This window comes from Falco biarmicus, chromosome 4 (genome assembly GCF_023638135.1).
Source record: "Falco biarmicus isolate bFalBia1 chromosome 4, bFalBia1.pri, whole genome shotgun sequence".
Classification (NCBI taxonomy): Eukaryota; Metazoa; Chordata; class Aves; order Falconiformes; family Falconidae; genus Falco; species Falco biarmicus.
Window position 1 is genome coordinate 104,589,140 of NC_079291.1, and position 12,518 is coordinate 104,601,657.

Consider the following 12,518-nt stretch of genomic DNA (forward strand, 5'->3'; position numbering starts at 1 on the left):
TCAACGTGCATGATCAGAGTAGGCGACCATCTTTCACACAGTAGTGTAAGTGTGCACTGATTCAAAATTTAAAATTAAGCCTTTTCTGACTAACCTATTAATCTTTTGTTAAGGCTGAAATTAAAACTAAAAAATGGCCATAGTAATTTCATTTACCATGAACTTACAACCCTTTTATTTATTAAGAACTTTCACTTGAAAATATTCCCTACTTAATATGCTCGGAAAGGGAAATTTATTAAAGCACTCAATAATATCCTTTTTCAAGTGGAAAAATATTAGGAAATTAGTGTAAGCCTTGAAAATATTTTAACACGGTGAAAACAATTATCAACATGAAGTTGCCCTGATAACAAAATATAGCAGAATAATAGAAAATCTCATGATTTTTCAACATAGTATTTCAGTTTGGTGACAGACATTACTTATTTAGAATTGCAAAGGTATCATCCCTCCATGGTTGTTTTTTGTTCTTTTTTTTTTTAATTGTTATTATTTCATTTGCAGCCTTCAAACACATGTAAACTCTAATTTTCTGTTTTGACATGAGTAAATTTAAGAGTTAAACTCTTTACATGCAACCACGCAGATCTTATATTTTTTTTAATGTTATGTTACAGAAGCTAAAAAGCTTTCTGTGGCAAAAACTAAGAAGCGGGCACTACACCTTACACAGCTGAGGACTTAATTCAACAAAAATGTGGTTTGGCATGTGGAGATGATCCTGTTCCAGCTGACAGCACTGTAATGGAGCTGAAGAATGCCAGCGCTTGCTTTGCATTTGCAACCCTTCACCCAGCACCCAGGGACGAGGTCCTGCAGAGGGCCAGCTCTTCGCAAAAACGCTCATCAAAGAGAAAGCTCAACAGATCTCTCTGAGGTGTAATTGCTTTTTAAATAAACAAAACTAAAAGCTTTGTTGTTTTGGCAGAAGACGTCATAAGCCTATAAGAAACCGTTTAGTTTGTGGAACACCGGGTTTAAGCTTCTCCCGGAGACAGTGTCAAAGAGACCATCCCTTACATCTGATTGAGGCCACATACCCACAACTCTCATGCCGTAGGCAGTATCTTTGGGGAAAAAAAACCCCTATCATGGCACAGCCCAAAATCAGAAGTAACAAGTTGTGCTAGCTTTTCCTAACTATTTGTGTTCTGTTCAGCTCAGTCCTTTGGCTGTTTTTCATTAGGGTGAAGGCTATGTGATGTGTGTGGGTAAAGTAACATGAAAGCTGCTGTTATTATATAGAATGAAAGAAACCATTTAAAAACGAAACAGTTGGCAAGGCTGATATTTTCAACAGCACTTCACCCATGACTGAACTGCCTTTTAACTCTGACTTTACATTAAAATGGCTGCATGCAGAGAATTAAAGTTTTTTATGCACACAGCTAACTATGACCTTTCCCTTTAAGGCAGCACAGAAGTCAGACATTGTTTTGTAAAATGCTACTGCAATTTATCAGTGGGGGTTGATGCAATGGTGCTTGATTTCAATGATATTTAAAAATTTTACTTTTCTTTTTAAAAGCCAAGCATTTACAAGGAAGATTAACACCTGAGAAGACTGCATTTTCTTTAGGGAAGGGAGTAATCTAGCGCTATGGTATTTTTTTCTATCACAGTAACAATGAAGTTACAAACCTCAGACACACATATGTAAGTATTCCTTTTATCAAAATACCATGAATAAGAATAAATAGAATTGGAATGTAATGAGTTTCCTGTTACAGAGGAAAAATGCAGAACAAAAGTATTTTTTTCCAAGAAACAAGAAGTTATTTGAGAAAGATGATGGGCATGAGATGAAGGAGAGACATTGGCTCTTTAAAGCTTCTGACAGACAAGATATTCTCACCGCAAGATATTTGGACATTTAGACAAAGATATGTAGACACTGGCTGATGTCCTGGAAGGAGGAGTAAGACAGCTGCTTGCGCAGCACTTGGTGGCCATAGAGGGCATAGACTGGGTCCAGGGCAGAAAGAAAAAGCCTTTGGCTATGTAAGCAGCATAGGTACTGCATATGTATATGTATATGTAAGCAGATAGGTGGTCAGACCAAGAGCCTGAACTGGTCTCCCTGACTGTCACCAGCCCAGCACTCAGTCCAGAAGCCTACAAAGTCGAGACAAGCTTAGGAAGCGGCACATCAATTGTGGTAAGTGTATTTAAGCTCTGTAAATACTTGGTTTCACAAATGACTGAGCCAACTTCAATATATATATTTCATTCTGCTTTTATAAGATTACCTGGATCTGGCATTTGGGGGGGGGGGGGGGGGGGGGGGAGAGGGGGGTGTTGTTCATTGACTAAACTGACAAAAAATGTATTCAAAGGGCTCTTGTGACTATGGTAGCGTTCATAAGCATCTCTCCACTAAAATGTGATTTAAATCAGTCTCCACCCAAGTTGCAAACTGTCAGATCCTTAGGAACCACTCTGATTTGACACCAGCATATGTGAAATGATTGCCTGCAAAATTTCAGTTTAATAGTAAAAGGGATTTAAGTTGTTTTCATAAAGCATAGGGCTCAGTGAACATGTTTTTGTTCTAATTTCAACAACTAGAAAAGCCAAGCTTACTACTGTCTCTTATTTTACAGGATAATATGGTTCAAAATTAAAACTTTAGGCTAGCAGGGCTAGAAAGAGCTTTTTGCAAATCGCTACTTCTAAAGAATCTTATAAAGCAGATCTGAGTAACTTGTATAATGACACCTTGTATAATTACCCGTTTGCCTTCAAAAAAATCTTTTCTTCAAAACACTCTATTGCTACCTAGAAGCAATTCAGGTTTTGATTTCATTGCAAATGCAAATATATCAGACAACCTAGACCTAGCCAGCCTAATTTTGATCTAGTTAAATTACTTAAAATTGCAGTATGTGACAATATCCTGTGAACTGGACAAAGCTTTGAATTGCAGCTGGTGTAAATAACTCTCAACTGCACTTGCAGCAGAAAGGAGACATGGCTTGCAAAATAAATCATTATATGGAGACTCACCTTTATATAATCTAACTTACTTTTAGTGATAACTAAGCTACTATACAAAACACAACTTTTATTTTTATTGCCCAAAAATTCCTTGTCTCCTTTCAGAAGGATGATCTCAGTTCTCTGTTTAGGCATGACACCATCATCATCAATTGTTGTTGAGGCAGAAGCATATAAAATGCAGGTTTTGAGTTCACACTTTGATTGTCTGGGGCAATTATTTTCATGCCAGGTTTTTCTTTCTTCAGCTGAGTGAAATAAGTCCTGCTGGTATGCATCAGCTGGGAATGGTTTGATGCAACAAGGTGGAGGTGGCAGCAGGGAGTACCTACTGAGACTCACAACTTTCTGGTTCTCACACCTTAATTTGAGGCAGGGACGTAGTAACCAAAAATCCTAATACAACAATTTGCTTAAATGTGTGAGTATCTGGTATACTCGTCCTTCTCTCTGTAATTCATGGACATAATAATTAAAAAGAAACCTATACTGGCCTCCTGTTAGCTGGAAGTTCTAAAGGCTAGACATTTTTCATTGCTTGTACAGAAACATTAGTGTTGCTGTATCTCCCATGCATCACTAGGCACTGACGATAGGAAATAAACAGTTGCCTTTGATGTCTAAACATAAACCAGGACACTAACTCTTTGCTGGCCGTATTACTGTCCTTGTGTGTCACTGCAAATGCAACAGAAGAGAGAATTCATCTCCTGCAGTTTGCAACTTACTGCACGCAGGGTCTGGTATGTGGAAAGTGTGATGCTAATGCTATATGTAGAACTGTCACCCAGACATCCTAGACTCTCATTTATTCACAGGGAAGTCACATAATAACAAAAATGTACTCACAGGAGTACAGTGTTGGCCACCAGACTCACAGAAAAGGTTTCAAACAGTGGTAACCATACCAACCAACAAATGAGCTGAATCAAATCAGAGAACTCGAACTGCACAAATAACCATGGACAACAGCACACAGCTGGATGTAATGTGCAACAGATGTAGAGAGACATAAAAAAGGTTAAGGAACATCATATCTTTAATTACCGGAGACTTGTATACATCATTGTTACCTCTTCTTTTAGAAATAAAAATGCACAGGCTGAGTACTGTAGAATTATTTCTGCAGCACAAAAAAAGATTCTAGCAGGAATTTTCCTTGAGCAAGGAGCATCATGTTCTTGATGGGGTAATGCAAACTGGTATAACCTACCATAGTTATTTCCATGTAGTTCATTAGCAATTAACAAAATGTATGTTCAACAGCTCCAGCACCACCTCTGCGTAGCAGAGGGCCTGTGTAGAATTACTGTGCCAGAGTGCACGCCAATACAATGGGATCATCTGTGGGAATTTCAAGACAGGGAACAATCTGATAGAGCAACAAAACTGAGATCTGATGTTTCAGACTGTTACTCTATCTATGTATTAAGCTGCACTCCTTCTGTCCTGAGCAGAGACCCGTTTGGCTCAGGACACACTGGATTTCTTAGAGGAGGAACTGGCAGCACCGAGCACAGGACCATACCCCAGAGCGGAGCCATCCCACCACGGCGATGTGCACTGCCAACATAGTTTCTGAAACTGATGTGGTTTTTTACCTGTCAGGAGCTCAGCAGCAAGCATCTCACAGGACTGATCCCTTGGTGTGGTAACTTCAGACAGGACTGAAATAAAATCAGTTCCCTTCGAGCTCTTATTCAAGAGAACTGAACTACCCCTATTGACTTCAGTGGTCTCTGTCTAAAGCAGTTGGTTGGAGTTACTGCTGCTTACAGCTGGAAGTATTTGCAGTTAGGGTTATTTATGTTATTTTTGTTAGTATATCAATCAAGGATAGTATTTCCTTAGTTTGTACCTCTTTGTGTTTGAGTTTTATTTTTACCAGCCACAGAGCAATCAAAAAAACCTGCTTTAACTCATAATTTGCTGAGATCTAAAACTGAAGTCCCTCTCCTCTTTTCGAATGTATATTCTGTTTATCTACGTGAGGCAGTTAAAATTTTATCCATAAGTTGTTGGGTTTTTACTGAGCCTTCCCTCTGCTGTGAAAACGAACACTGCCAAAACCAGTTAATTTCCCTTTTGCTGAAGGACTATGGATGACAGTTCACTGCTGTTTTCTATTTGGTGCATCATTACTAAAACGTCTTTCTCTACAATTTTGTCCATATATAGTGTAGACAACAGTTCTTAGGTGTATAAGCTTACATTTTATATGACATTAATTGACAGATATTGCTGTGAGATTAGCATGGATGAGTACACACTGTGAGCTTTTAGAATCATTATGTACATAGATTGCAAATAATACTGTGGGAAAGAAATGGAAAAGATTAACATTCTCTTACTAACCTGCAAGACTTGCATGTAGGAGGATATATGTAAGGACATGTCAAAGCTTATGCTTTGCTATCCTTTAGCAAGGCAATAAAATCAATTTACAGAGATTTATTTAAGTGTGTTTAAAAGGTCTTACTTGTTCCCATGGCTACCCAAAGAAATACTAATGCTTTGAGCAGAAAACACTGTCAGCAGAAGCCATCCCCTAACGATGACTATCTTCAGGAATAGATTACCATGCATCATTAAAAGCCATGCCTCTTGATAAATAAGTTGTGAAGTTTTGTAATGTATTATTTTCTCTGTTCATAGTAAAATAGTTTAATGTATGCTGAGTTACTGGCACATTTATTTTAACTTTCAACATACTTTTAAAGGTACTTTCAGGGCAGAGGAGTGTCTCTCAATTCCCTTTTTTTAAGGTTTAGCTTTATTTGTTATCTTTCTAATAACCTTAACTTTATAATTTCTAAATTAACTTTCTAATTTCAGCTCACTGTCTCTTGCACCAATAGTCACTATATGCTCTGGTCTTTTATCCTGAAATATTTGGAGAAGGCCCGTCCTCAGCTCCCAAATTCTGTGTCTGGTACTTCATGACTTTGGAGAACACAGCTCTTCAGTTGCAATTTCGGTGCCATTCCATCAAGTGTGAAGCAGCCCCAAAGCTGCAGTGCCTAACCCTTGCATCACAACCACAGGAATTTTTACAAGGGCAGAAAAAGTGCTCTGGTATCTCTTACAGGCTGAACCCACTCCCTGCTGCTGCCTCAAAAGAGACAGCAATCAAAACAGGCTGTGACCACGTCATGATCACCCTGCCATTGCTAGGAGGTAAAACAATTCTTCTGAGCCACATACAATTTTAAATTTGTAACGTGAATGAACAAAATGTATACAAGCCCAAGATAATGAAAATGCAGAGACAGCTGAATACAGAGCTGCAAGAATTTTGCTCTGTTCTACCAAATATTGCAAGCATGCAGAAATGCAGCCTCAGTGTGAAAGACAGCTGGCGGTTCCAGGTGTCTGGCTAGATTCTTAAATTCACTGCAATGAAAGAAATTACCAGCAGGCACATGTTTTGAACCACGCTTCCAAACGTATTTCCAGAGACATTTCTGGAGCTGGATCTAGAGCCATTTTTTTCTTATTATAAAGGGAGAAGCTGTTCAGGGAGGAGCTGTTTCTCAAGTCTGCTCTCAAGCCTACAAGAGCTCTCTCTCTAGAGCTGCAGCTCTCTTCAGAGCCCTCTGCTGAAGCTGGACCAAGACCATGACCTGACCCCCCTCCTACAGCTACGTATACAGCTGGCCGTAGAGCGCTTCCCAGAAACAGACCGTAGGCCAATTGTAGTGTCGTTTCCTAAAGCGGGACTAGGGCCGTTTCTTGAGGTCTTTTCCAGAGCTGGATCTAGGTTGAGTTGCCCGGCCATTTACTGGACATGGGTTTAGACCACATTCTGGAGCCCTTTCCCATAGCTTTCCAGAGGCCTGTACTAGAGCTGCTCCAGAGGTGGTTTTCCCTTAATCCCTTTCTAGAGCTGAAGCTAGAGACCATTTCTGGAGAGCATCTCTAGAGCTGGGTCTAGAACAATGTGTGCAGGTCCTTGCTGGAACCATTTCTGGTGTCTTTGTTTAAAGCTGGCTCTGTAATTTGTGAGATGAACTAGAGCCTGAGCTGGATCTGAAGCCATTTCTAAAACCTGACCTGGAGTCTTCTAGAATGCTTTTTCCTGCAAGTCCTGCAAACTGAAATAGCTTTACAACTGAGAATCCACCTTGAGAATAATGCAAATAATACCAGTGTCTAATGCAGAGTAAAAAATAGAGTATTTTGAAAAAGCTGAATTACCTCAAGCCTGTGAATTCTCTGTCCTTATTACTCAAAGCAGTATTTAGAAAAAATACCTCCACAGTCAGCTTCCACACAGAAATTAAAATACTTACCACATGCAAATTACACACACACACATTATTTATATTATTTTACACATCTGCTATTAAAAGTATGAATTCTGTTTTTAAGAACGCCACCTTTAGCAGGCAAAACTGACATGGATCACCAGGCAATACTCACCTTCAGAAACGGCTAGGTGTAAAACAAAAGATCTCCCAAATCATCATTCTCATCCATTTGTACAGTATCTAAACACATCAAACATGCAGTGCACAAGAGGCATTACAGAAATACAAAGGGGCAGATGGTCACAGAGTAACAAAGGAGTGCAAAGAGAATGAACGAGTACTTTAAAACCACAAACAGATCAAAACAGCAGACAGATTTAAATGTACACAGCATAACTTGGGCTTACAGGAAGCAACGCTTCCATACAGAAAAGGTGTATTAGGCATTCAGATTCCACTTCCAAAAATCTGTATGCAAAGCCATGCTTTTCATGTAAATTGGCATAATTTTTGCAACCTTGAAGTTTGACTGGTTTAGAAAAATTTAACTTTATAGATTTATCATAAACTAAGCTTCATGCTATGGTTTGAAGAGAATAAAACCTAAAAGCTAGTAACTCCTAAATAAAAAGCAAAGGGTGCATGTGTTACATATTCAATGCCTGACTCTGAAAAATACTAGCTTTCCACTAAGGAATAGAATCACATCCATAGGATTTCACTAATACATCACTTTTGCCCATAAAATTTAGATGGGTAGGTCTAAACAGAAAAATATGTAAAAATATTTATTATTTATATGCTAATGGCATTTAGCGACCAAAATAAATCAGTATACTGCTATTCCACTGGCCCTTGTCAGAGTTTCAAACAAATATGCCAGGATATTTACTTCACTTACATCCCAAACATAGGTAGATAGGAATACTCCCTTCTCCTTTCCCATTCTGCTATCAACATCTATCATTGGTGATATATAAATATCACGTCTCCCTTTCACTAGTATAATTCTCTTCAGCACAGAAAACAAACAACTGGAGTGTTAGGAAGGCTCTTTCATGTATTTAGGGTAAACATGGATGCAAACAATTCATCAAGCACCCTGGGCACTCCAGTGACACTGCAGTTAAATAACACTATGGCAGAAAAGTCAGGAATGAATGTACGAATTAAGGAGAGTTCACATCACGCTTCATACTGCTATTTCTGTTCACTGGAAATCAAAAGCAAGCCAGCAAGGGTTCTAAACAGCATTAAAGCTCTAGAGGTCAAGCAATACCTAGAAATCAGTGGAGATTTCTTGTCTGCAGAATGGAAAACAAGGGCAACGGGACACCTCTTCCCTTGTGTTGTAACAGCAGCGAAAGAACAGCTCCATATTCCAACAAGTATCATAATGTTGCAAACGTTATAAAGTATTTTAAAGGTATTACATCAAATGTAAAGCTTAGCTATGAGGGTCTTTCTAAATTTCTAAGGCTTCAGCAGACGAACGTGTAACAAAATGCCAAACCTGGCATTACTCTCCTCACAACTTATTTTTAAAAACATAAAAATCTGAAACAAGTAACAATTTAAGTCATGAAAGGGAAAAGGGAAATATTTAGTTAACTGTTACCATAGAATACTTTCATGCAACAGGAGGAAAACTAATTGTTGCTTATGACCTTCTTAAGGGCCAGAGAAAGGAACTGTGAAAGCCTTATCCTCTAATGACTTCAACTGGAAGTCTAGTCACACAGCTCCTGGTAACAGTATCAAAAGAAGAAATAAATCACACTGCAGCTACCCTTCTTTACTGTCCTTCTCTTCTTCATTTTGTTTGTCCATTGTGGCTGTGACGTGAAAGCCAGGCCCTTCGCTTTGCAGCAACTTACACATTTGTCCCTGAATAAATCACAGTCAATACGACTGTACAAATCAGACTTTACAGGGTAGGTCTTGGAAGGAAGAGATTAAATCTAAAAATCAGCAATGTGTTTTTAGCACTACCTCTTTGCTTTTAAACATCTGCTTTGTACAGTGATTCTGACAGTAAGGTAAAACTATTCTTCCCCTCGTTTCCTGGGTGCAACAGTGATCTATCATGGATAAATGACTTAGGACTTAAATAAACAAACTGTAAAACCACTCATCAGATAAAAACGCTCTTGTAACACAGTTATATCAGCAACTGGAACTTTTGTTTGAATGCCTGATTTCCAGGAATATAATCATGCCTTTTAATTGCTTTCAAACGTAACACACAGCCTGGCAGAGCCTGTACACACACCATCAGCAGTCTGACGGCACCATCAGCTATCACGTCAGGCTGCTTTTCTATGCAAGAGAAACTTTTCTGTTGGCTAACAAAGAGGGCACGGCTTGCCTAAGATTGCCAGAACAATATCGTGTCTTGTATAACTAAATGCTAATGCATATAATAATAATAATTTTCTTTTGGCGTTCCAATGCTAGCCGGACCTTTTATGTACTTATTGGAAAATATCTTTACCATGAACTGGAGTTTTGCCAAACTCAAATATGTTAGAAACCAGGAAATGGCAAAGGAAGTGGAGCTGAACCTCAGTGAGGGGGCTCTGTAAGAAGAAAGCCTTGCAAACTATTGCCATAACCTACAGCTTTAAACCACATTATACAGCTACAACTGACACCGCTTCAGTTCTTGGCTGGAGCCTGGAATGCACAAACCAACAAAAAGCTGTGACAGCCTCCCACTCAGAAGTATATTAAATTGATACTTGATTACTGATAAATACATCAGCTTGCTGGTGCAGGCTATCACAGGAGTACACAGCTGGACAACACAGGAAGCACTAAACACTTTGTGCCAAGGTAATCTAGCCGTACTCTTGCCATAAGGCAGATCTTGAAGCACCCAATAAAAATATTTTGCAATCTGACTGGTAAACACAAATAACATTTCAATTATTTTATGGATATTTGAACAAAAGCAAAAGTTGGGCTTTCAGAAAAGGACACTTGTCCTATAGGGGAGAATATTTGTACAGGTGCACCACCCATCTCTGTGTGCAAAATAATGTTTCTCCCCGCCGGAATATTATAGAATAAAGAGATTAGTGCCTCATTTAATGAATATTTTTGGCAAGCATGGTGAACGTGATGTCAGACAGATACAGGCACTAGAATCACACAGTTCAGTCAAAAGGGCAAACACTGGTAGGATGACATAAGAGTCTCAGGTGCATGCAAAAAGCCATTGCTGAGAAGCTTGAGTCAATGCAGAGGCCATCTTACAAGTAGCAGTAGCATATACAATGTTAACTCAACTGCTTACCCACTAAGTACACCAAGAACCAGGTTAAGTACGAAAAATGAGCCAAGGATGATAAGACTAACAAAATAGATCCATGGCCACTCACATCCTATTGCATCATTTACCTGTAAAAATGTAAGGAAATAAGTTATGATTCAGTCATTCATTAAACAGCAGAGTCCTTTTTGCAGCTGCCAGATCACGTAGGTTTCAACACTGGAAGTTTATGGCTTATTTCATTCTTTTAAAAAATTAATCAATGAGCACTTGTTTAATTTCTTTACTTACCCAAATTATGTTGTAGGTGTGATGCTTTAGAAGATTAATTACAGTAACATTTAAATAAGTGCCGGAGAATTATTAGTCCATCTTATAATTTTGCCACAAGTATGGACACGAAGAATATACACTGGTACATCTAAACTCTGATTTTGGTGTTTATATGTTATTTATATGATAGCTACAGAAAGCTGTTTCTGTTCTAATTGGAGGAGAAAGAAATAAAGGTGTATTCAGAGATGTCACAACAACTGAAGTCTCACCTGTATAAGATAACCTGTGTGTTCATGGCAACTGAATTCAGGACTCTGCCTTCATGATGAAAAAGGTGTATGCTTACCCGCTCAATACACCAAGAACAAGATTTAGTACGAAAAATGACCCAAAGATGACGAGACTGACAAAATACACCCATGGCAATTCAAATCCCATAGCATCATTCATCTGCAAGAAATAAGATGATCTTATAGAGTAGATCACTATAGTAATAGCAATGAAGAGTCAGAGAAAAAGAGAATTTAATCATTCAGGTGAGATAGCACTCTATGCATTCTTTCAGTATTCAAAGAGGAACAATATGGGAAAGAAGGCACTGGCCACATTCACTTTGCATTTTTAATACATACCCTAAAACAAAATACTGAGTGAACCTAACATTCAGATCAAAAAGTATTAGAAAACACAAATGGAGCACTGGAACAGTTCTGTTCTTTAACATCTAGAACATGAAATGAATTTCAGATTTCACTGATTAAAATGATGCTTTAAAAGTATATAGAAGTATTAGGATTTTAATTCATATATATCCTAGCTCTGCAAATGATCCTTTGAGATAAGAAACAGTAATATATATTCTCAACAGTACAAGCAATATTTTGCTGTACTATGGTATTTCAGTATTATTTTTTCCTGAAATACTACAGTTGGATGCAGTCATTTTAAATTAATTCAAAAGGAAATAAATGAAAATGAATTACCATAAAAAATGTGAACACAATTTTAGGAAAATGAAAAACTGAAATCAAATTTTAGAAACACAGACATTTTTAGAAACATGGAAATATTCTAGAAACACTTCTGAACAAAAATTAAATAAAGAACAATGTTATTGTTATTGGTTTGTTGATTTTTTAAAGTAAGGTTGACGTAACTGAGCTTTAAATACACTTCATAGACTCACACAAACTCTTCTATAAAAGACCATTTGCACAGTGTATTCCTAGCAAGCTCATTATACCTATCAGGCGATGGACTTAAACATACCCATGGAAATCTAAAAAGGCCTATTCAGAAAAACAGATATTTTAAAACCCCAGGGAATTTATTTTTGTGTGCAGCATTCAGGTGCAAAAAGACATTTTGGTAAGTTACAAAAAAAATTCTGACTTGGAACTTCTCGGAAACGTATCTTATGCAAGAGGAATTATTCTGGCTTTTTTGTTTATGCTGACCAGTTTGCATTAGATTTGTCTTAAGATGCTTTTTAGCCATGAAAATTCAGCAGACAATAAAAATTGCTTGAGCATTCAGGACTGGATATGGTATTGTGGAACAATCTTTGGGTAAACCTTTTTCCTCTTCTGTGAATGCTGTTTATCTGTTGTACCTGAAATTTGTGATTAGGCTTTGAGCTCTACCGATAGTCAAATGTGACTCCTGCCCTTAACATCTCTGTTGGAATAGACATATTAAACATGCGAACAAATGTTTTT

General features: G+C 37.9%; 1 protein-coding gene across 10 annotated transcripts in view; it reads right to left on the reverse strand.

The window, feature by feature from the left end:
* The window catches only part of CACNA1D (calcium voltage-gated channel subunit alpha1 D), a 235,534-nt gene that overhangs the window by 98,365 nt on the left and 124,651 nt on the right, over window positions 1-12,518 (reverse strand). For 6 of the 10 annotated variants that reach the window (XM_056338440.1, XM_056338445.1, XM_056338442.1 and 3 more), the window contains exon 8: window positions 10,549-10,652. In XM_056338440.1, the coding sequence (XP_056194415.1) occupies window positions 10,549-10,652 (104 nt within the window). Of the gene's footprint in view, window positions 1-10,548; window positions 10,653-11,146; window positions 11,251-12,518 lie in introns of all 10 variants that reach the window. The other 4 variants (XM_056338446.1, XM_056338447.1, XM_056338444.1 and 1 more) reach the window with 1 other exon arrangement.